Genomic DNA, 22,192 nt, shown 5'->3' with positions numbered 1-22,192 from the left:
TAATGTAATTACAATTGTATTCGTCTGAAAGAAGAATTCCATATACACCTAGGATGACTTGAGGGCGAGTAAATCATGGGCTAATTTTGAGGTGAACTATCCCTTTAAGACATTCATACTTGACTTGAAATGTATAAAGCTGCAAACGTGACTATACTAAGGTCAGTTTGCATACCAAAATACACCTCAAGGCAAGACTTGCACTTTAGTTTGGAATGTTTTCAACAATAATGCAGCCGCAGTTTGTTTTTCCTTATATTTGTAACTTATGATACTTATTATAACTTAGCAATCATAACATATCTATACATCTTTTAGTGTCATTTTATTGTACCTTACAAATATTTGTATATCCAGTTCAGGTTCTGGGAGGTGCAGGCAATGCAAAATATGCAAACAACAACGACGGTGATTGCGGCCAAAGGTCACTGTAGCTCAGGTTAAAAAAGAAGCATGTTTTAAGATCTGTTTAAACCCTTACACCGTTATCCTCAGGCATATCTGCATTGAACATGTCACACAGAGGGTTTTTCACATTGCATAAAATCTTAAATCTTGTCAGGTTAACATTCCATGTGCCGCAAAGTGATCTCCATGGTCTCTCAGCAATGAAAACAGTCCATTCAACTTCCAAAAATAATTTTATTTGTTAAGTAAAAGCCATTTTGTTCTGTCTTTCATAAGCTGAGCTGTGTTCAGCATGTTTGCTACATGACATCATTCAACAGGGGTGAGGAAACGGCACCTGAGCCTCTAATGTTCCATTGCACAGTCAAATATTCCATTTACTCTGCGGAGCCACTAACAAAGGACAATCAATGGCAAACAGCATGTCAAATGTGGCTTTGCAAGTCAAACCAATCGCCATTTGGGCACTTCATTACAAAAAGAAGTCATTAATACAGAACAAAATATGTTATATTTGAATAGAAGGCTCTCAATAATAGGAATGTACCTGAAAATCATAAATAGTCTTGCCATCAAATCATCTAATTTACTCTTGTTGATAAAAATCGATCAACTCCGAACAATATAAATATTAACTCGCACAACACTACAACCCTATTGGAAGTAGTTGCATAATTTTTTCCTTGCAAGCACATCACGCGCTTATTGCAATATCATATTACATGCAGTAGCACAATATCTTATCCTTAAGGTAAAAATCTCAATCATTACAGTAAAATATTTGAAAAGCTTTGCATTACAACACGAAAGCTTAATTAGACTTACATAACAATATTGAAAAAGCATGTCAGCACTGACGCTGGCACCGCCCATTACGAGGTTGACATGTCAGTGGCCAAATAATAGAATGAATATTGCAATTGTCTACTGAAATGAAAGAAAAGTTCTTTCTCTTCTCTTTGCTTCAGAATTCAAGGATTACTTATCCTTCAGCTAATAACCCTCAAAAAGGAGGCCAAAAGAACATGACAGAAAGATTCTGCAACACTTCTATGCGGAGTTAGATTTGGACAGACTTGCTCAATTTTGCACAGTCTTGACATTGATGGAGGACAAGCACCGTCCAAGGCTGAAGAAGAAAGGCCCTATAAACATGTCCGTCAAGCTGGTCCAGATCACGTGGATGGGGGGCAGTGTCATCATACAGCCCTGGATCACTGGCATCACCACCCTGCAGATGGAAAATAACTCATCATCATGTGTGCTGATATATGGTCTTAAATAATAATCATTCACATCAAGGCGAACGTGTTCCTCTCTCTTTGTTCTGGAGTAAAAAATGGACCCTGGAAAGTGTGCAAAGCATTAACCATCATTTCAGATGGTTCCATTAAATCATCACCTTTGATATTGTTGGCATTAAACACATATGCAAGATCTCTCAGTGAGAGTGACTGGCCCATAAGGGATTAATAAGAGGTGAGAGAATACATAAAGCGTGTTTCCAGTATCCACAGAACAGGTCTAAAATCATATTTTTTGTAACAATCTTCCTATTTATAACATTAAAGGTATTTAGGAAATGTGTCTATTTATGAAATTAACCTAATTTATAATGAACTACATTTTTGAAAGGAAAAAAAAACAAATCTTGAAAACACAAGGTTCTGTGGTTTTTAGCAGATGCTTGGCGATCTAGGTGGTTGCTAGGGTGTTGTTATATGTTTGTTGAGGTTCTGTGAGGTTTTTAGCACTGTACTTGATGTTCTGTGGTTGTTAGGGTGTTGCTTTGCAGCTGCTAAGTTCCTGTGGCTTTTAGCACTAACCTTGATGATCTAGATTGTTGTTAGGGTGTTGCTATATTATGTGTTTGTTGAGGTTCTGTGAGGTTTATAGCACTGTACTTGATGTTCTGTGGTTGTTGCTTTGCAGCTGCTAAGTTCCTGTGGCTTTTAGCACATGCTTGGCGATCTAGGTGGTTGCTAGGGTGTTGCTATGTTGTTATGTGTTTGTTGAGCTTCTGTGAGGTTTTTAACACTATGCTGGGCGATCTAGGTGGTTGCTAGGGTGTTGCTATGTTGTTATATTATGTGTTTGATGAGGTTCTGTGAGGTTTTTAGCACTGTACTTGATGTGCTGTGGTTGTTAGGGTCTTGCTTTGCAGCTGCTAAGTTCCTGTGGCTTTTAGCACATGCTTGGCGATCTAGGTGGTTGCTAGGGTGTTGCTATCTTGTTATGTGTTTGTTGAGATTCTGTGAGGTTTTTAACACTATGCTTGGCGATCTAGGTGGTTGCTAGGGTGTTGCTATGTTGTTATGTGTTTGTTGAGGTTCTGTGAGGTTTTTAGCACTAGGCTTGGCGATCGAGGTGGTTGCTAGGGTGTTGCTATGTTGTTATGTGTTTGTTGAGGTTCTGTGAGGTTTTTAGCACAGTACTTGATGTTCTACTTGGTTGTTAGGGTGTTGTTTTGCAGCTGCAAAGGTCCTGCGGTTTTTAGCACTATGCTTGATGAGATTGTTGTTAGGGTGTTGCTATATTATGTGTTTGTTGAGGTTCTGTGAGGTTTATAGCACTGTACTTGATTTTCTGTGGTTGTTAGGGTGTTGCTTTGCAGCTGCTAAGTTCCTGTGGCTTTTAGCTCTAGGCTTGGTGATCTAGGTGTTGCTAGGGTGTTGCTATGTTGTTATGTGGTTGTTGAGGATCTGTGAGGTTTACAGCATTGCACTTGGTGTTGATAGATGGTTGATAGGAGTTTGGGGAAAGTAATTACTTTTTACAAGCTGCACAATTTGAAGCATCAGATTTACAAAATACTATTAGCATGTTATGCTATGCAATTCCTAAGGTGTACTAGGTCATTGATAGGGCATTGCTACGTGGTTGCTAAGGTTCTGTGTGTTTTTTAGCACTATGTTTGGGTGGTTGCTAGAGTGTTGCTATGCTGTTCATACAGTTGTGTGATTGTAGCACTGTGCTTGCTGTTCTAGATGGTTGCTAAGGCATTGCCATGTGGTTGCTAATATTCTGCCTGATTTTTCTTTGACGTTCTAGGGAAGTTGCTAGGATGCTGATATGCAGTTGCTAAGGTTGTGCGTGGTTTTTAGCAGTTTGCTTGGTGTTTTAGCTGCTAGGGAATTTTGCTAAGGTTCTGAGTAGTATTTTGCACTAAGATTGATTGGTTTCAAGAGTGTTGCCATGCGGTTGCTAAGGTTATGTGAGGGTTTTAAAACTATGCTCTATCTAGGTGGTTGCTATGGCATTGTAATGGACTTTCTAATGTTCTGTGCGTTTTTTTATTACTATGCTTGGTAATCTAGGTGGTTGTTAGGGTGTTGCTATGTTGTTATGTGGTTGATGAGGTTCTGTGAGGTTTTTAGCATTGTACATGATGTTCTAGGTGGTCGCTAGGGTGTTGATAGATGGTTGATAGGAATTTCTACTCCATAACAAGCTGAACAGTTTGAAGCATCATTCATGTCTGTGACACCTTAAATTTACAAAGTCCTATTAGCACATTGCAATTGCTAAGGTGTACTAGGTGGTTGGTATGGAACAGTCCATTTCCAAATCTTTATGATATTCTGGGATGAGATTTGTTTCATATGTTTTAGCATCTACCAGGTGCAAGTACAATCACAGGTACAAGTACATCTATCAAGTACAATCATTTAGAAGAGTAGAAAAGACACGTATTCAACAAACTCCACAATTTAAGATGTCGCCCACTATAGCACCTTAGACATGCAAAATTTACTAAGTAGTTTCTCTTCTCCCTTTGAGCTACAATGACAGATTGACATTTGATCGTATCTGGCTAATTTGTCAGCACTACTCATTCCTAAGCTAATGGGGTCACTCCGCTACTCTGGGTTGTAAAGTTTGTAAAGTGTGCTGTGCACCTTAGGAATACTGACCCTGAAAGAGCTTCTGATCTAAACTGCACAAGGGTCAAGCACCAAGCTTTGCCAAGTTTCTGCTTGCATGTGTCAAACCCCTAAGAAGTCGGAGAAAGCCACTTGACTAGAATGTAAACAATCCAATGAGAGTTATGTGTGGATTTTTCCACCATGTGTGGAAAATGCAGGCCCACGTGTAGGCTACTGTTCAAAACCAGTATGCAAGACTTTATCTGTGGTATTTCTTCAATTTTGTCAAATGCCAGTCTTTATCTAGGTGGGAAGTGGCCAAAGGCAAATATTCTGCAATTGGGCTGTGGAAAATACAACAGAGAGCCAACAGCCTTCCCCAACAAGAAGCCTTTTCATACCAAATATGTATACAGCTGAGGATCCCGAAAACAATCCCCGCAATAAATGCCATGGGGATAGCCAGAAACGTGGTGAGGATCCGGTAGAAGATGTATTTCACCAGCTCGAACACAGCATGACTGCTGATCCACACTCTGTCAAAGCTGTGCGTGGAGATGGGCTCAGCAATGATGTCTTCAAAATCAACCTGTGGAATCAAACATAAAATATGAAAACCAATAGTGCACAAACTCGACTTCCAAATTAGTCCAAAAGTACCCTTTAAAAAGAAAGAAATTGTCAAATTTATATTTTAACCTTACCTTCAAAGACCAAGAGGTCAGTGTTGAATCTCTTTATAGAAATTGTATTCCTATATGAATGCAGTACTATGCAAAACAAACATGCAAATAAAGTAATCTAAACTGAAGTGGTGATAAAAAGATTAATATTGCGCATGTGCAACTACACTAATTCAAATCGAACAGACTCATCCTGAAAAACATTAATGCACGTGAATAGCGGCAAGTGAAAATAACTTCGCATCATACCGTAAACAACACGTTGCCAACTCTTATATCAACGATGTTGTAGCCATCAGCGATAGTAAAATGTCTTGCAATAACTTGTCACATACCTTTAGATGCGCGTTTATATCTTTAGGATCTCTGTCCGGGACCTCTGAATACACTTTCGGTTTTCTCCCAAGTATAGGTTCAATCGATCTATTGAATTCATCCTCATCCATAATGACACTGGTTTCCGATTTTTCTTTTTCAAGCCCCATTTTTTTGTTTTGGAGATGCGAGGCGCGCACTGCTGTCTGTTGCGCCTGCTGTACGCGCGCACTGTGCGCTCGAGGCAGGACGCGTCCACGCCCCTCACGGAAGACGCGTTCACGCGCAGACAAAACACACAAACGGCGCTCAATTCACTGCTCCAAACAAATGTGGAACAATGATAAGGAACCTTTTTAGGAATAAATCCCTGTCTAGCCGTCCTTATCTCTATATATTGTTTATTGAAACAGAATTCAAGGAATGTTAACAGATTGTTGTTATTTCCTCTATCCTATAGGTCGCTATTTGTAGTATTTTTCCTCACCCGTTTCATGAATTCATTTATTCATTCAAATGAAGTTTTTAAACGTTAAAACTTTAGGGATTGCTAAATGTTTATCTCACACTCTTCATTAATCATTAAGCTTCACTGGATTCTTGGAGAAGGAAGGGTAATGGTATTTTCTGTTCTGGTTATTTACACATAGGCCTACTATACAACCGTTTTGTGCTGAACTGTCAAAAATCCATTGAAAGCTACATTGATTTTCTGGATCTCAACTATCCAAGACTAATACACTCTCAACATGTAGCTAGCTACTTGATAACCTTCTTAAAACGCCTATAAGTTTTAGTTCAAAATTTGAAAATCTAAATTTTACTCAAATTGTTGCTGGTTATATCATACAGTCCTTTTTTACTTTCTAGTTTTTTAACAGGACATAGCCTACATGTAAGTTCAGTGTGACCAGCTTTGTTCAGTTGAGGCCTACTTCTATTCTCTGCAAAATAAAAATATATTGAATATGAGACATATTTTGAGTTACTGGTTTATGCATAAACTGTACTGTTTTGAACCAGTATTTTTCAGCTTTCAGACAGTCTGAACTTCAGCCAATAGGCCACTGTCCATATTTTTTTACACTGGAAACTGATTCAGTGCTGGTATTTGCCTTGCTATTTGCCTTTTTTTTTTAAAGGTACAGTTAACCCAAAAATGTCAGGGCGATGGAACTAATATATATATATATATATATATATATATATATATATATATATATATATATATATATATATATATATATATATATATATATATATGTGCGTATATATATATATATATATGTGCGTATATATATATATATGGCCTGATATATTTTTTTTTCTTGAATTCTTGAAAACTTTTTTTTACACTCACCTAAAGGATTATTAGGAACACCATACTAGAACTGTGTTTGGCCCCCTTTCGCCTTCAGAACTGCCTTAATTCTACGTGGCATTGATTCAACAAGGTACTGAAAGGATTCTTTAGAAATGTTAGCCCATATTGATAGGATAGCATCTTGCAGTTGATGGAGATTTGTGGGATGCCCATCCAGGGCACGAAGCTCCCGTTCCACCACATCCCAAAGATGCTCTATTGGGTTGAGATCTGGTGACTGTGGGGGCCATTTTAGTACAGTGAACTCATTGTCATGTTCAAGAAACCAATTTGAAATGATTCGAGCTTTGTGACATGGTGCATTATCCTGCTGGAAGTAGCCATCAGAGGATGGATACATGGTGGTCATAAAGGGATGGACATGGTCAGAAACAATGTTCAGGTAGGCCGTGGCATTTAAACGATGCCCAATTGGCACTAAGGGGCCTAAAGTGTGCCAAGAAAACATCCCCCATACCATTACACCACCACCACCAGCCTGCACAGTGGTAACAAGGATGGATCCATGTTCTCATTCTGTTTACGCCAAATTCTGACTCTACCATCTGAATGTCTCAACAGAAATCGAGACTCATCAGACCAGGCAACATTTTTCCAGTCTTCAACTGTCCAATTTTGGTGAGCTCGTGCAAATTGTAGCCTCTTTTTCCTATTTGTAGTGGAAATGAGTGGTACCCGGTGGGGTCTTCTGCTGTTGTAGCCCATCCGCCTCAAGGTTGTGCGTGTTGTGGCTTCACAAATGCTTTGCTGCATACCTCGGTTGTAACGAGTGGTTATTTCAGTCAAAGTTGCTCTTCTATCAGCTTGAATCAGTCGGCCCATTCTCCTCTGACCTCTAGCATCAACAAGGCATTTTCGCCCACAGGACTGCCGCATACTGGATGTTTTTCCCTTTTCACACCATTTTTTGTAAACCCTAGAAATGGTTGTGCGTGAAAATCCCAGTAACGGAGCAGATTGTGAAATATTCAGACCAGCCCGTCTGGCACCAACAACCATGCCACGCTCAAAATTGCTTAAATCACCTTTCTTTCCCATTCCGACATTCAGTTTGGAGTTCAGGAGATTGTCTTGACCAGGACCACACCCCTAAATGCATTGAAGCAACTGCCATGTGATTGGTTTATTAGATAATTGCATTAATGAGAAATTGAACAGGTGTTCCTATTAATCCTTTAGGTGAGTGTATATCAAAATAATACTTTAACAAAATAATTTTGCCTTTAATTTTTCTGCCATATCAAAGTCATGTGGTGCAACCAACATGCCGAGAAAATGATATAAAGACCCTCATCACTCTTCAAATATCAGATAATTTGACCTAACAAAATTTCCAAGCTGATCTATTCCAAAAATGAAAGTGGTTGGTGAGCAGCTTGGTCATTCTGCAAAACATCCTCTGTTGTATAGTCCCAAACAGTTTGTTTTCATAATTCTTACCAAATGTCTGAATATAATGTTTATCTATAACCAGAAGGAATGGAGGGAGTTTCACTGGAGCTAATACACACGTAAACAACAAACTCATTGTGTTGTAACATTCGGGAGGAAAAAGGGGAGAGGCCGTGGCGGCTCATGACAGCGGAGCAAAAGCACAACAGTGGGAGTGAAAAGCCCATTCTACCCACGGACACGCACAATACAGGCCATAATCCCTATGGATAAACACACAGCTGATTTTCAACAGCAAAGCAAAGGTGCCAAGACCTTTCCTCTGCCTGTGTGATTGAAGTGATCAAACGTTGTCAGCATCATGAACGGCCACTATGATCTCTAGTTTGATGAGGGTGTGGGCCTACTGTATTTTTTTGTTGTTGGTCCAAAATACAGTGAGACAGTCAGACTTTACTGCTAAACTCTTTATTGAAGGTATCAAGTACTATAATCTGTGATGAAGGGTTTGGCAGGCAAATCTGATTGATCTATTCTGGAGCAATCTTTTATACCATCATAATAACTTAAGTTTGCAAGTTCAACAGATTTCCCCTTGAGGATACGGGACCAGCCCATCAAGCTTCTGAAGCAAAGTAATAAGACCAATATATCAACTTAGCAAGTGAATGACAGCTGCCATAAAGTAGCATAAAACGAGTGAAATTTAAAGGGATAGTTCACCCCAAAATTGTGTCACTGTAAAAAATAGTTTTCATGATTTATCACAACTTTTTATCTTTCGTCAGATCAACTTAGATAATTAATGTGGTTCATATAATATTTAGAATTTCTATTTAATAAACCAATCTCCTTCATTGTATTAACTCAAATCTTTAATTTCAATAAACAAAAACAAAAAAAACTGGATCTAGATTTTTCGAAAATACATTACAATTTAAATCCACTGGAATACACCTATTTTTCACGTAAACATTTTTGGGGTGATACAACTGTCCTGGTAGCCTAGAAATCTAGGCAAATGTAATTTGCAGCCAGGGCGTCTAGCAACTCTCTGTTGGCTTGCGAGTTGGAAAAACCAAACTCTGGTCAGGCCAATCACATCGTGTATAGAGTCGGAGGGCAGGCTTAACATAATGACGGCAGAGTTGCAGTGGTTCCGTGTGCTACTTGTAAACAAAGAAGCTGGCGAACAGCGGTCTTTCGAATCGGCTTTGGCCGCGACTCTGGAAGACTTGGAGTTAAGCTTTTCTTTGAGAAAAGAACAAAGAACGGCACTGAAGTCATTCTTAAAAAAGGAAGATGTGTTCGGAGTATTGCCGACCGGATACGGCAAAAGTTTAAGCTCCGCTTCACCTTCCTTGTTGCTCTGGTTGGTTGTAGTGCTATCCTATTGTGTGCAGAGGGAATTTGAAAGACAACCATTTATCCCGCCCCTCGGATTGAGCCCTGCCAACGGTGTGTTCCCAGACCCAACATCTTGATGTGGGTCTGGCTTGTCAGGCTACTGTCCTGGTATCATAATGAAAAAAAAATGTTTTTAAAGAAAAGTTTGGCACAATCTTTTATTAAAATTTTTTTAGGTAAATATCATTTTAAAAATGAATTTATATCAAATAAAATATTAAAATAATATTTTAACAAAACGTCATTTGGTGCAACCATCATGCAGAAAAAAATCATAGAAACACTCATGACAGTTTCAAAATGAATAAGTCTATTAAAATATCAATCATAATTGCGCAATAAACAATAAACAGCATTTTACTGTTACATGTAATGTCCATTTAGATTACAATAGGTTACAATTTTCCCGCAAAAATAGTATGGGAATTTACTGTAAAAAATTAGTGTAATTTTAACAGTAAAATATTGTAAAAACACTATGGAATCAAACTGTTAACAGGTTAACAGTAAATTCCCATACTATTTTTGAGGGAAAATTGTAACCTATTGTAATCTAACTGGACATTACATGTAACAGTAAAATGCTGTTAATTGTACAGTTTTTAGAAGTATAAAAGAACAAATCAACTTATAATACAGTCATAAACTGACATTCCCAGAATTGACACTTCAAGTATGTTTCTTAATAGATTTTGTTATCAGTTATGTACATTTGGGTTTGTTACATCTTCTGTTATTTAATGAATGTTTATTACATTATTTTAGTGCCATCTGTGCACCATCTATATACAAGGATATACACCGAACAGGCAAAACATTATGACTTAATGTCCTAATATTGTGTTGGTCCCTCTTTTGCTGCCAAAACAGCCCTGACCCATCGAGGCATGGACTCCACTAGACCCCTGAAGGTGTGCTGTGGTAGCTGGCACCAAGATGTTAGCAGCAGATCCTTTAAGTCCTGTTAGTTGCGAAGTGGGGCCTCCATGGATCGGACTTGTTTGTTCAACACATCGCACAGATGCTCGATTGGAATGAGATCTGGGGAATTTAGAGGCCAATTCAACACCTCAAACTCATTTATAGTGCTCCTCAAACCCTTCCTGAACCGTTTTTGCTTTGTGGCAGTGCGCATTATCCTGCTGAAAGAGGCCACAGCCACCAGGGAATACCGTGTCCATGAAAGGGTGTGTACATGGTCTGCAACAATGCTTAGGTACATCCACATGGATGGCAGGACCCAAGTTTCCCAGCAGAACATTGCTCAAAGCATCACACTGCCTCTGCCGGCTTGCCTTCCTCCCATAGTGCATCCTGGTGTCATGTGTTCCCCAGGTAAGCGACGCACACACACCCGGCAATCCACGTGATGTAAAAGAAATAAGTGATTAATCAGACCAGGCCATCTTCTTCCATTGCTCCGTGGTCCAGTTGTGATGCTCATATGCCCACTGTTGCCACTTTCGGAGGTGAACAGGGGTCAGCATGGGCACCCTGACTGGTTTGCACAACTTTGCAGCCCCATACGCAACAAACTGTGATGCACTGTTTATTTTGACACATTTCTATCAGAACCAGTATTAACTACAGTAGCTCGTCTGTTTGATCGGACCACACGGGCCAGCCTTCGCTCCACACATTCATCAATGAGCCTTGGCCAGCCATGACCCTGTCACCTTCGTTTGATCACTTTTGATGTACTGTCCAGACTGGGAACACCCCACAAGAGCTGCAGTTTTGGAGATGCTCTGACCCAGTCGTCTAGCCATCACAATTTGGCCCTTGTCAAACTCGCTCAAATCCTTACGCTTGCCCATTTTTCCTGCTTCTAACACATCAACTTTTAGGACAAAATGTTCACTTGCTGCCTAATATATCCCACACACCAACAGGTGCCATAGTGAAGAGATCAGTGTTATTCTCTTCACCTGTCATAATGTTATGCTTAATCTGTGTATTTTTGCCCGTGGAAAAGCTACTTGTGATGAACTTATTCATGATTCTTCATATGGGTTCATCTTTTACTAATTGTATTACTATGGTGGTTGTCAGTATATGTTAAAAATACAAAAATGATTTTAGTAGCAGTGTGCGTTGTTAAATGTATTTACTGGCTTAAATTAAAAATGTCTTGTTTGTAAATTAATTTTATACTGTATGTACTTGTTGTTCTTTAACTAGATTTTTACTGTCTTTTTTACAAAATTATTCTGGCAACCACAGCTACCATTTAGTTTTAAGTTTTTGTAAAAACAACAGTTTTTTTTTTACAGTGAAGATTAAGATGTGTACACACATACTCATGATAAGGAAAACTATTCATCCTAAGGCACAAACAATGCTGGTGATTTTTGATGAATTAGCCAAAGGTCACATTCCATGGTTCCGTGGTCTAATTCTACCTGCAGAAAAACAATGATATCAGATTGGCCTTCCTGACAGTCAGCTCATCTGCTAAAGCTCTCAGCTCTGTGAATCTCCACCGACACATCATAATAAACCCTGACAGTCAGTAATCGTGAGAATCAGCCTATAGCAATGTTACTCTATTGTCATCACCACCCAGGCGTGGAACCTCACATTTTCACATGCATTATACAATTACACTATACAAAAAAATTAAGTGTGAATAGTATTCCTGGCTATTACTTGTAGAATAGGCAATTGGCAATCAAAACAGAAGATTTCAATTAAAGTCTTCAGCAGAAGGAAACAAAAGCTTTACAACACAGAACTGATGAAAGTCTTTGCATAACTCATTCAGACATAAAAGCGGCCTTTGTTTCTGCATTGACTCTTATAAAGTCTGAACTTAAATCAACTTAAGGAAATGAAAGTAGACTAGAGGGAATACATTAGCCTTCATGCTCTCTGCCAGCATGTATCTTTGTCTATACAGATCAAATTTAATGCTTTGTAACTTTTCCAAACACAATAAACCTGTCAAAAGCACTCAATCTCTTCATCTGTACCCACGTTGTTCTGTGTTCTAGCGAACAGCACTGGCTGAAGGTGTGGTAAACACAGCGGGGATCCACCCAGAGCCCGAGGTCACATTAGTCGATAGATTATATGCGCTTTGCGGGAAGAGATAAATACGTTTTTCCATCTGTACTTACTGTGGAGCAGCTTTTGCTGTGGTGTTGCAGGAACAAGCCCTTGAGTCCTCGCAAGCTTTAACCCTGCAGCTTTGACATCGTTGCCCAGTCGCACATGGCGGAATATTCATCATCTCCATCACATGACAGACCCCTCAAACCATTTTCCAGCATAGTTTAGATCAGATAGATGACTCTCAACATTTCAGATCGTGCATACCAGTGCTGTTACTCAACAGCTTCAGGTGTGCTTTTCCCCTTTATTTTAAGCCAAGTCTCATGCACCTCCTTCGAGCTTTTATAAGCTGCCCTGTGATAAACATATCAATTTAAGATTTTCAGCTTCTAGGTGATTTATACTTTGCAGTAAATTTTCATGCCCCCTCATGAAAACTCGTAAACTCAAAATGTTTAGAAATCATACTAGTTGTTATTTATCACATCCCATTGGGTGAACATAGGAGTGTATTTTAAATAATTTATAAATAATTTTCACATTCATGTTAATATTTAATAAAAACTAAAATCGAACTAAAAATTGAAAGTGAAATGTTCTTGTAATCATTTCATGTCCTCAATGTCGCTTTCCATCATGTTACCTCATGTTCAAATATGCCTATTTTCCTACTTTCCGAAAATGATTAGTCCAAAATGAGTAGTATGTCTGAATATGCAGTATTCTTAAACAATGGGCGTGGCGTGACTGACAATTCTAATGGCAACATTCTTCTCCAGAAAGTGACTTCATCTCTGTATAAAACCAAAATGATATTTTGAAAGACAAAGTAAACAAATCTTGCACCCTTACCACATTAAAGGCACAATGTGTAAGATTTTTGTTTCAAAATATCCAAAAACTACTAGAACAGTGTTATATATTTTGTTGACTTATGTACTTACAGTATCCCACATGTTTCCAAGAATGTTTAAATCCAGAGAAATAAGCCATTTTAACCAGGAAAACCATGGAAACACCAAAGACGCTTTAATATATCATGCGTTTTATTAGACAGGCGAGCAACTGTTTGGATTCATTCATCGACAAAAAACGAATCGTTGTTAAATAGCTCAACAAAGTTAGTCTTATTGTCTAAATCTTGTTTTACCATGCCTAATAGATCTAGCTTACTGCAGTGTGCAGCAAGTTTCTCGTAGTAGTCACAGAGCGATCAAACGCACAGATTAACAATACAATATAACTTTCAACACACTCAAATGTATGATTAAACAAGTGCTGCGTTACCTCACATACGCATGACATCTGTGACATAATAAAAACTCTGCGAAATCAAGGAGTCATCAAGCTACACCTTTGTTTTGAATAAGCGACCTCTATAGCAGCGAAAAATGACATATTGTGGCTTTAAGTAAAATTGAAGAATCGTGGAATATTTGTAATAAGTTATTAAATAAATTTAATAGTAAATGTTTAATTTCCCCCAATAGCTAGCTTTGCATATATAAGCATTTACTAGCTACTTCACCAATGTAACATGAAAGTGTCCTGGCTTCAACTCTGCTCTCATGAACTTATTTCCACTTCCACTGGGCTACATTGCATTGCTCTAAAAAGGCACTGATTGCAACAAACAAAAGAGAGCGATAAGCGCTCAATGTGCCAGAACGGTTCACTGTTTGTCTTTTTAAAGCCAAAATGATTTACCAGAACTACATTTATTTAAAATGGTTCACAAGATTTCACTTTTTTACCAACCAAAATCTATCCATCTATCTATCTATCTATCTATCTATCTATCTATCTATCTATCTATCTATCTATCTATCTATCTATCTATCTATCTATCTATCTATCTATCTATCTATCTATCTATCTATCTATCTATCTATCTATCTATCTATCTATCTATCTATCTATCTATCTATCTATCTATCTATCCATCCATCCATCCATCCATCCATCCATCCATCCATCCATCCATCCATCCATCCATCCATCCATCCATCCATCCATCCATCCATCCATCCATCCATCCATCCATCCATCCATCCATCTATCTATCTATCTATCTATCTATCTATCTATCTATCTATCTATCTATCTATCTATCTATGGCAAAAAACATGCATCTTTAATTTATCTTCTTCTTAGTTAGCTAGTTAGCTATGTGTACATTTGAACCAGATGACTGGAGTAGCCGTGTGGTCCAAAGCAAACACTGTCAACCGTCACTGCTCTAGTAGTTTTCCAGACTTGTTTGCACTGGAACATGAGGACAACACTTGAATGAGCTACCCGAATTAGCAAAAACCATGCTAGCCACGGACCCCCAAACTTAGCAACAGTGATGTTTTACAGGAACACTCACGCTAATTCTGTGTCAAAAGGGTGTGGGCTGGATGGAACACAACTAGAGAGAGAAAAGCCCTTTTGTTTTTTCTGTAGTGTTTTTTTTTTATCTTGAGTTGAAGGCGGTTAGCATGTAGCTAATGGCCTCTGAAGTAGTCAGACACGCAAACTTTCATCTAGGGTTCCCCCAAAGTGGAATTCCCAAGTTAAATTTAGTCTTTAATTATGCCTTCTCTCTCCCTCGTTCTCCCCGACCACACTATCAGCTCACACACAGTTTTCTTTCTCTTTCCTTCCAAGCTACGGCGATGAAACGGTTCTGTTGAGGCTATTTTTAGGCCTCGGCTGCCACCTTTCCACCTTGCTCCACAAACATCATCTCAGGGATACCGATGAGAGGTTAATTGTCTCATTTATGAGGTCTACATAAGAGTGTGTACTCTAAATCCATCAATCTATCATTATGGACCTTAGTACACAAGGAAAACTCAGTTAAGTAGGCCTACACTGCATGGCCTTCACTGCAGTCTTTGACACTGTGAACCCCGCAGGCTGAATTCCAAGCTCAGTGTCATCAAACCTTTGTCTTTTCATGGAAAAACAGTGTTTGAAACCAAATACGCAGCTATCGGACCACACACTTCCCGCGGTATGAATGCGACCTGGAGTGAATGAGTGTGCGCGGGTGGGTGGAGTGTCCCAAGGAGTTCAAAAGGAAGCTCCGGTCATGAACACACAATAATGAGACCACCGCTTACCCTGCTCGCTTGATTGAGGGTGTAATGAGTATTTGAAAACAGATGTGTGAGAGATCACTGCTTTTCGCTATCCCAATATTAGCACAAACAATGCACAGACAAAGGACATAGGGCGTGGTCATGAGGAAGCTGAATTTCCATTCGGTGCTCTTGAGGAATGTGATCTTCTTAAGACCTCTTTTGGCTTGCGAAAGCTTTTTATCTGGGTTTAATAAAAGGTTTTAGAGTTGCCAATTTGTTTTCAAACTGGCAGATGCCTTTGAAAGTGTTCCAAAAACCATGATAATGCTAAAGAAACGTCCTTTAGCCTAACAAAAGGCAGCTATTTTAAGTCATGCGAGTACAGCTCCTGTCTAATTAAATGGGGAAATTGCAAAATATCAAACACTTGCTATCACGGTTTTGGGTTTTGTTTGTCCCTTGTTCTCATTGGTTGTTTTTGTCATGTGTTCTCAGTTCAGTTCTGTCATTGGTTCATTGTTTTGATTGTTCACAGGTGTGTCTTGTTTAGTCATATGCTGCGTCCCAATTCGCATACTATCCGTACTAAATAGTATTCGAAAAAAGAATTAGTATGTCCCAAATCTTAGTATGTTGAAAAAAGTATTCCAAAGATTCCCGGATGGTCTACTATTTCCGGTCAGAATCCGAAGTGCAGATCGATGCGCACTCTAACAGCTGATATTGCCCACAACCCATTGCGAGATGGACGAGGATTCGATTAGAACTACAAACGCAGATAAAAAGTGTTTAAAAAACTACAAACATGACGGTTACGCGAGTCTGACGGTTAAGTGGAGAGGATTAGATAAAGTGGTTTGAGTGAGCAATTATCAGTATTTAACCTGACGAAAAGATATATATTCATTATTATCCACATTATATTTCTCCTTCAGCAGCATTGAGAACTTTTGTAATGATACGTTTGGCCATTAACTTTGCAAACATGAGAGGAGTCTCTGCATTAAAGACCCACGAAAGGCAGATCAACGAGCGACTACATTTCTCTCCGATACGGTAGGAAATTAAATTGAAAGCGGGGGATTTGAACTGTGACGATGATTGACAGGGCAGTTTAAACGGTGACGGGACGCACGTAACATAGTCCGTTAAAGATGACGAAGTAGTATGTCCCAAAGCTTGCATACTCTTCTGCTACACACTCAAAAGTATGTACTTTTTCTTCACAAAAAGAGTACATACTTTTAGGACGTTGTATAAGTAGGCGAATTGGGAAGCAGCCATAGTCTTTGTGTATTTAAGCCCTCATATTTGCCTCATTCCTTGGTTGAGTATTGTTTGTTGGGTTGTCAAGTCATGTTATGTTTTAGGTCAAGTCTACGCTGGTTTAAGTCATGTTTTAATTTGTTTTGTTTTGTATTTGCTCATGTTTTCATTAATAAACTGCACTTGGGTTCATCTACACTAGCATCCGGTGGACATTGTTACACTTTCCAAACTCAAATTTCAATAAAGTTTTAATTTAGCAATAAAATCTGACAAGGCTGGTACCATAAATGTTGTTTCTTACCCTTCAATAATGCTAAAAACTCTATATTCTGGAATCATATGGTCCAGCCAATGTAAATGTGCTGAGCGAAGTTTCAAGCAAAGACCAGGCGGTGACTTTGCCGACTAGCTCTTTTATTTACTTTACTGGAGCCACCATTTTGTGCATTCCAATTTCTTCCATAATTCATCCCAGTGGTCCATTGCAGGTACAGTATATAGCCTACAGTCTTAGGCTCAAGTAAAAAAAATGCATTGAATCATTAATGTTTCTGATTATTTCAGATTATTTCCATTGAATAATGACTAAACATCAGAGTTTTTAATATTTTTACATTATAATAATTTCATAGTTATGCTCTAAATTAATGTACAAACTACTTAAAGACTACTTAAAGTATATTTTGAATATTTGTTGCAATGGCATCTTTTTATGAATGGCCAGTATCACTGATACTAATACTGCTACTGATGTCTCTATGAAATTGACTTTTTAAATAAAAAACATTAATAATAGATATTTTAACATTACAGTATAATTGAAAGCTATCAATTTCAACATTTATTAGGCTTTAAACAATCTTCTCGTAAACCCATTATAATAAATGTAATTTTCCTGTGCCCTTCATATATAATCAAATAAAGTTATCAAAGTCTTTACAGTCTTAACTTCATAAATTATACATTAAATATAGATTAATCCAATTTTCTCTGTTACCTTTGTTATTTGATTAACATTATCACAGCAAATGGTTTATTAGGCTGCTGTCAATTAAGAACATTTCTCATTTTCTCATAACTCTTTAAGTTCATTTAAGACATTTTTTAACTAATTTAAGACTGCTCTTATGAGAATACATGACAAAATGGGCATTTTGAACTTTGCATTAAAGGGATAGTTCACCCAAAAATGAAAATGAAGTCATAATTTACTCACCCTGGTGTTGTTCTAATGCAGTATGCCATTCTTTCTTTTTCAGATCACCAAAGGAAATTAAAATAAATGTCCTGCTCGCCCCTCACCATATAATCGCAGTTGATAGCGACCAGCAGGAAGCTTTTTTAAAAAATTAAATAAAAGTATCACAGAATGCAACACATTCCAAGTGTTCTCGGAGTATACAATGGGGTTTGGTTAAAAAACAAAAAAACTAAATTTAAATCCTGACCTTGGCTGCTTGTCTTCTGTGCAGGACTGTGTTTTCATGAGACTCTATTGGCGCAGTTCAATAGAGTCTCATAAGAAAAATAACGGGTAAATAATTTTAAATAAATATTAAATAATATTAATTAAATAATATATTACATTTTAGTTCGTTTTTCTCCAAACCCCATTGTATACCCCCAGTATATACAACTTTTCCATCTTTTTTAAAAAGTTTGATGATGGTCTCTATTCACTGCCATCTTATGGATTAGCATGAGCATGGGACATTTTTTTAAAATTCTCCTTTTCTGGTCCGAAAAAGATAAAACGGCATTAGAAAAACACCAAATGTTGACTGGCTTATTCAATGGAAATATTCATTTTCATTTATCTCTTTTGTGTTTTGAAATGAAATGTACTCAAATGAGTCATTATTTAGACACCATGACAGTCAGTGAAAATATTTTCAGGTGTTGTGAATGGGTGGTTAAATGGTGCTGATGTGTGTTAACAAGTTAATGGAAAGTCACATCCGCTTGTACAAAGGCAAGGAAGAACATGCCTCAGGCTACCTTCTTATGAAGGTTATAAGTACCTCTCAACATGCCCAATTAACTGCAACGTTATAAAAATTAACTTCAAGTTTAAAGATTACACAGTCATTTGACACTTGATTTACTGTTAAAGGGTTAAACTGTGTGTGTGTCCCATTTGGACTGTTGTAGGAATATAGTTAATCTCATAATAGGGATAACACAAAACTACTTATAGGATTATCAAGGTCTTAAAAATGGTAATTTTAACAAAAAATGACTGAAAGGTACTTTTTTTTTTAGCAAAACGTCTGCACAGCTCTTAAATTTGATGGCGAACTCTGAGAGCAAAACATGAAGGTCCACTGGGACTTTCAACTGGGGAATTTTAAACACAGTCCTAAGGTTTTTTTTCTGTGTGGTGACGGCAGGAGCATGGCCATATCAGCTGCTCTGCAGAGTTTAATGTTTCCACCAAAACCATGTAAGGAGTTTTTAGGATCCATGATCAGAGATATTGTAAGGGAAGGAGGGACGGACCACTCACAGAAAAATTAATGTGAAAAATCGCAGCTCTCGAAATGGAAGCCCTGCCTTTCAGTTTAAAGAGCCAATGCTCTGTTTAATAGAGTTTTTGACTCTAGTCTAGAACAAACATAGACTTAAGTTCTAACTTCAAGCCTGAAAAATACACTGTTTTAAAGCTATATGATTGGAGGTACATTCACGATGCTAACATTTAAAATGTTTATTAAAAAAATCTTTACAAACGGTTCAGATTTAAAGTAGAAAGGAGCTCTTTCACTTTTATTCTGCCTTCCATAGTGGCTGCTGAGTGAACTGATTTGCCTTAAAGGGACAGGGCATGATGCAAGCTTCTTAGGGTTTGAAAGTGCATGTTTCTTCACAGATTCATAATACATCACCTTTGAAACAGAAATGTTCCTCAGAGCTGTTGCCAAAAATCTCTGTATTTGCTCATCATTTCCTTGCAGACGTCTCAGGTCGGATACGCTGGCATCCAGCATGAGTAGCCTGTGATTGGTTGGTTCTAAAACCTATGGTCATCCGCTCATCATGCTATGGAGAAAAGGGAGGTTTCAGTTGCTTTGGCATCATCACACTGTTCATGTTTAAAGGCGGGCATTTTCAGGAGGAAGTAAGTATACAGTGACCAATGTGGATTCAAATAAAGAGCAATTGCATTGCCAGCAATTCCTCTGAAGCATCTGCAATCTGTTAAGAAGACACTGAGCACTGTGGTGACAGTGGTTTTGTCTCCGAGAGGGGATATGGACTCTATTTGTGATAGGTAGATTTACATGTTATGAAATATCTAAGAACACAGTGGTTTTGCTATAAACAGATGCTTTGGACATCACAGCGAAATATTGTAAAAACAAAAAAACAGTTCAGACAAGTACAAATCATCTATCAGGGGGTTTTCAAACATGGGGCCCGGAGGATGCTCGAGGGTCCATGGAAAATCTGAGAGAAAAAAAGATTTCTTACCTTTTTAAGTTAGCTTAAAAATAATAAATATGTTTAATTATATTTATAACATTTGTATTATGTAAAATGTTTATTACTATTAATATGATTATGAATATAGTTTTTACATATTTCCCACATTTTTTATTTTTTTATTACCTTTTTTTTTACATATTCATCCAATTTTATATTTTTCTTTTATTACTGTTTTTTTCTCATTCTAAAAACTGACCAGAAATCATGACGTTAATGACAACAGTTTTAATGACAGCCCTTGTTATAGTTAAATAAATAAAACTAAATCTATTTTAAATAGATTTATACATCTAACATGTATAAAGTCAATATTTTATGATAATTATTTAATTTTATTGACCTATTTTAAAGGTACTTTTGATCATTTAACAGTAATAAATAAAAACTAAATCTATTTAAAATATGTTTATACCTATAAAACTATTAAAATGGATGTCAACTAAAAAGCAAATATTTTTAATATCATATTTTCAATATTTGATATGTTATTCATAATGTAAAAGTCTAACTCTCTCACCAACCTGATTTTTCTCTCTCTTTGAGTGGACCGGCCTGCCTCAGTGCTCGTACAGGAAGTTTTGTACAGTTGATAACAGAGAAAACAGGAGGAGTGGGCCAAACTTCTTCCTGAAATGGGATGTCAGTAATTAGTAGAGACCGGGGAATAGCATTTGTTTTCCTTGTGCAGCTGAACATGAAATTAAAGCTTTATCTGGAGGTAACAGGCCATTGGTCCCAGGGGTCAAACTCATGTAAGTGGACCATGCAGGCTCCATGCCCAAACAAGTATCTATAGAAGATCTATTTTATAGCTTCCATGTACACTATGAGCAATTTTTTTCATAATACACTCATTTCTTTAAGTCATATTCTATTTACTCCAACGTCTCTTATATTCACTGTAATTGAAGCTCTTGCTGTATAGTATCCCTCTATTGATATCTCAATCTACACCAAAGAGGGAGTCCCAAGGAGCTGTAATGCTATATAAAGCCCTTTGCCGCAAAACTCCTCTAGTTTTTGCCCATAGTTCTCCCACAGCCAAGCTGCCAAGCCGACACACATTTTCCTGGCTGGAGTTCAGGAAAGTGCTGCTCCGAGCTGAAGGATGGAAACTTCAGACTGCCTTTGCCTGGATACAATAAAAAACACACAAACACAGGGCCGGGTGATTCACAGTGATGCAGACAGTGCCTTCTTTATCAGGAAGGGGGCTCACCAGGTGGATACGTCTCTTATCAGACCTCTATATGCATTAGCACCAGATACAAGTCATTATAAACACACGGTCTGACATGTGAGGAGCCATAATTCTTCACTGTTCAATCTTTAAATCTATCATGCCTTATGCCAACATACTACAAACCGCAAGGGAAAAAGTCTGTCTCATTTTTTTGTGTCCCTCATTTATGTTCAGTGAGTCATACTCGCCTCAAAATGCAACATTCCCATCTCTCTCAAATGATACAGAGGGCTCTGCTCAAATGGTTCACTTTGAGGTTACATGCGAAGAATAAAAGAATAAAGGAACTCTCCCCAGAACAAACTGTACCATAAATAAGAGCCCGGGTGGTTGTATAAATAAATAAATAAATAAAATGGAAGTGCCATCAGGGTATGTAATTAGTGAGTTGAAAAATTGACAAAAAAAGTGAACAAAATGTATTTCTTAGGTTTGTCGAAGTTAACATACTAATAAAACATGCAAGCATACAAATATAAAATAATAATAAAAAACTATTTTAACATTTACCAAATTTTATATTATAGTTAGGCTATTTTAATAATTATAATAATAAGAATATTTTTTTCCATTGACAACCAGAGTAATCTGGTTGAAATAAATAAATAAAATAA

At 37.6% G+C, this 22,192-nt stretch overlaps 1 protein-coding gene across 2 annotated transcripts; it reads right to left on the bottom strand.

Annotated features, from left to right (window-relative positions):
* Positions 1–308: 308 nt before the first annotated feature.
* cav2 (caveolin 2) lies at positions 309–20,987 on the bottom strand. Of its 2 annotated transcripts, XM_079809543.1 has the most exons (4): positions 20,857–20,987; positions 19,735–19,888; positions 4,676–4,863; positions 625–1,639 (listed from the first exon to the last, which is right to left on the bottom strand). In XM_079809543.1, the coding sequence occupies exons 2-4, from the start codon at positions 19,834–19,836 to the stop codon at positions 1,489–1,491; spliced, it is 441 nt and encodes a 146-aa protein (XP_079665669.1). In that variant the 5' UTR covers positions 19,837–19,888; positions 20,857–20,987; the 3' UTR covers positions 625–1,488. The 2 variants fall into 2 exon arrangements, with proteins under 2 accessions (XP_079665668.1, XP_079665669.1); XM_079809542.1 differs by lacking the exons at positions 19,735–19,888; positions 20,857–20,987 and adding an exon at positions 5,293–5,503 and having other exon boundaries at positions 309–1,639.
* Positions 20,988–22,192: the final 1,205 nt, after the last annotated feature.

Source organism: Gobio gobio (assembly GCF_949357685.1).
Source record: "Gobio gobio genome assembly, chromosome: 25".
Taxonomy (NCBI): Eukaryota; Metazoa; Chordata; class Actinopteri; order Cypriniformes; family Gobionidae; genus Gobio; species Gobio gobio.
The sequence above is the reverse complement of the archived record's forward strand: the minus strand, read 5'-3'. Positions and strand labels throughout refer to the sequence as shown.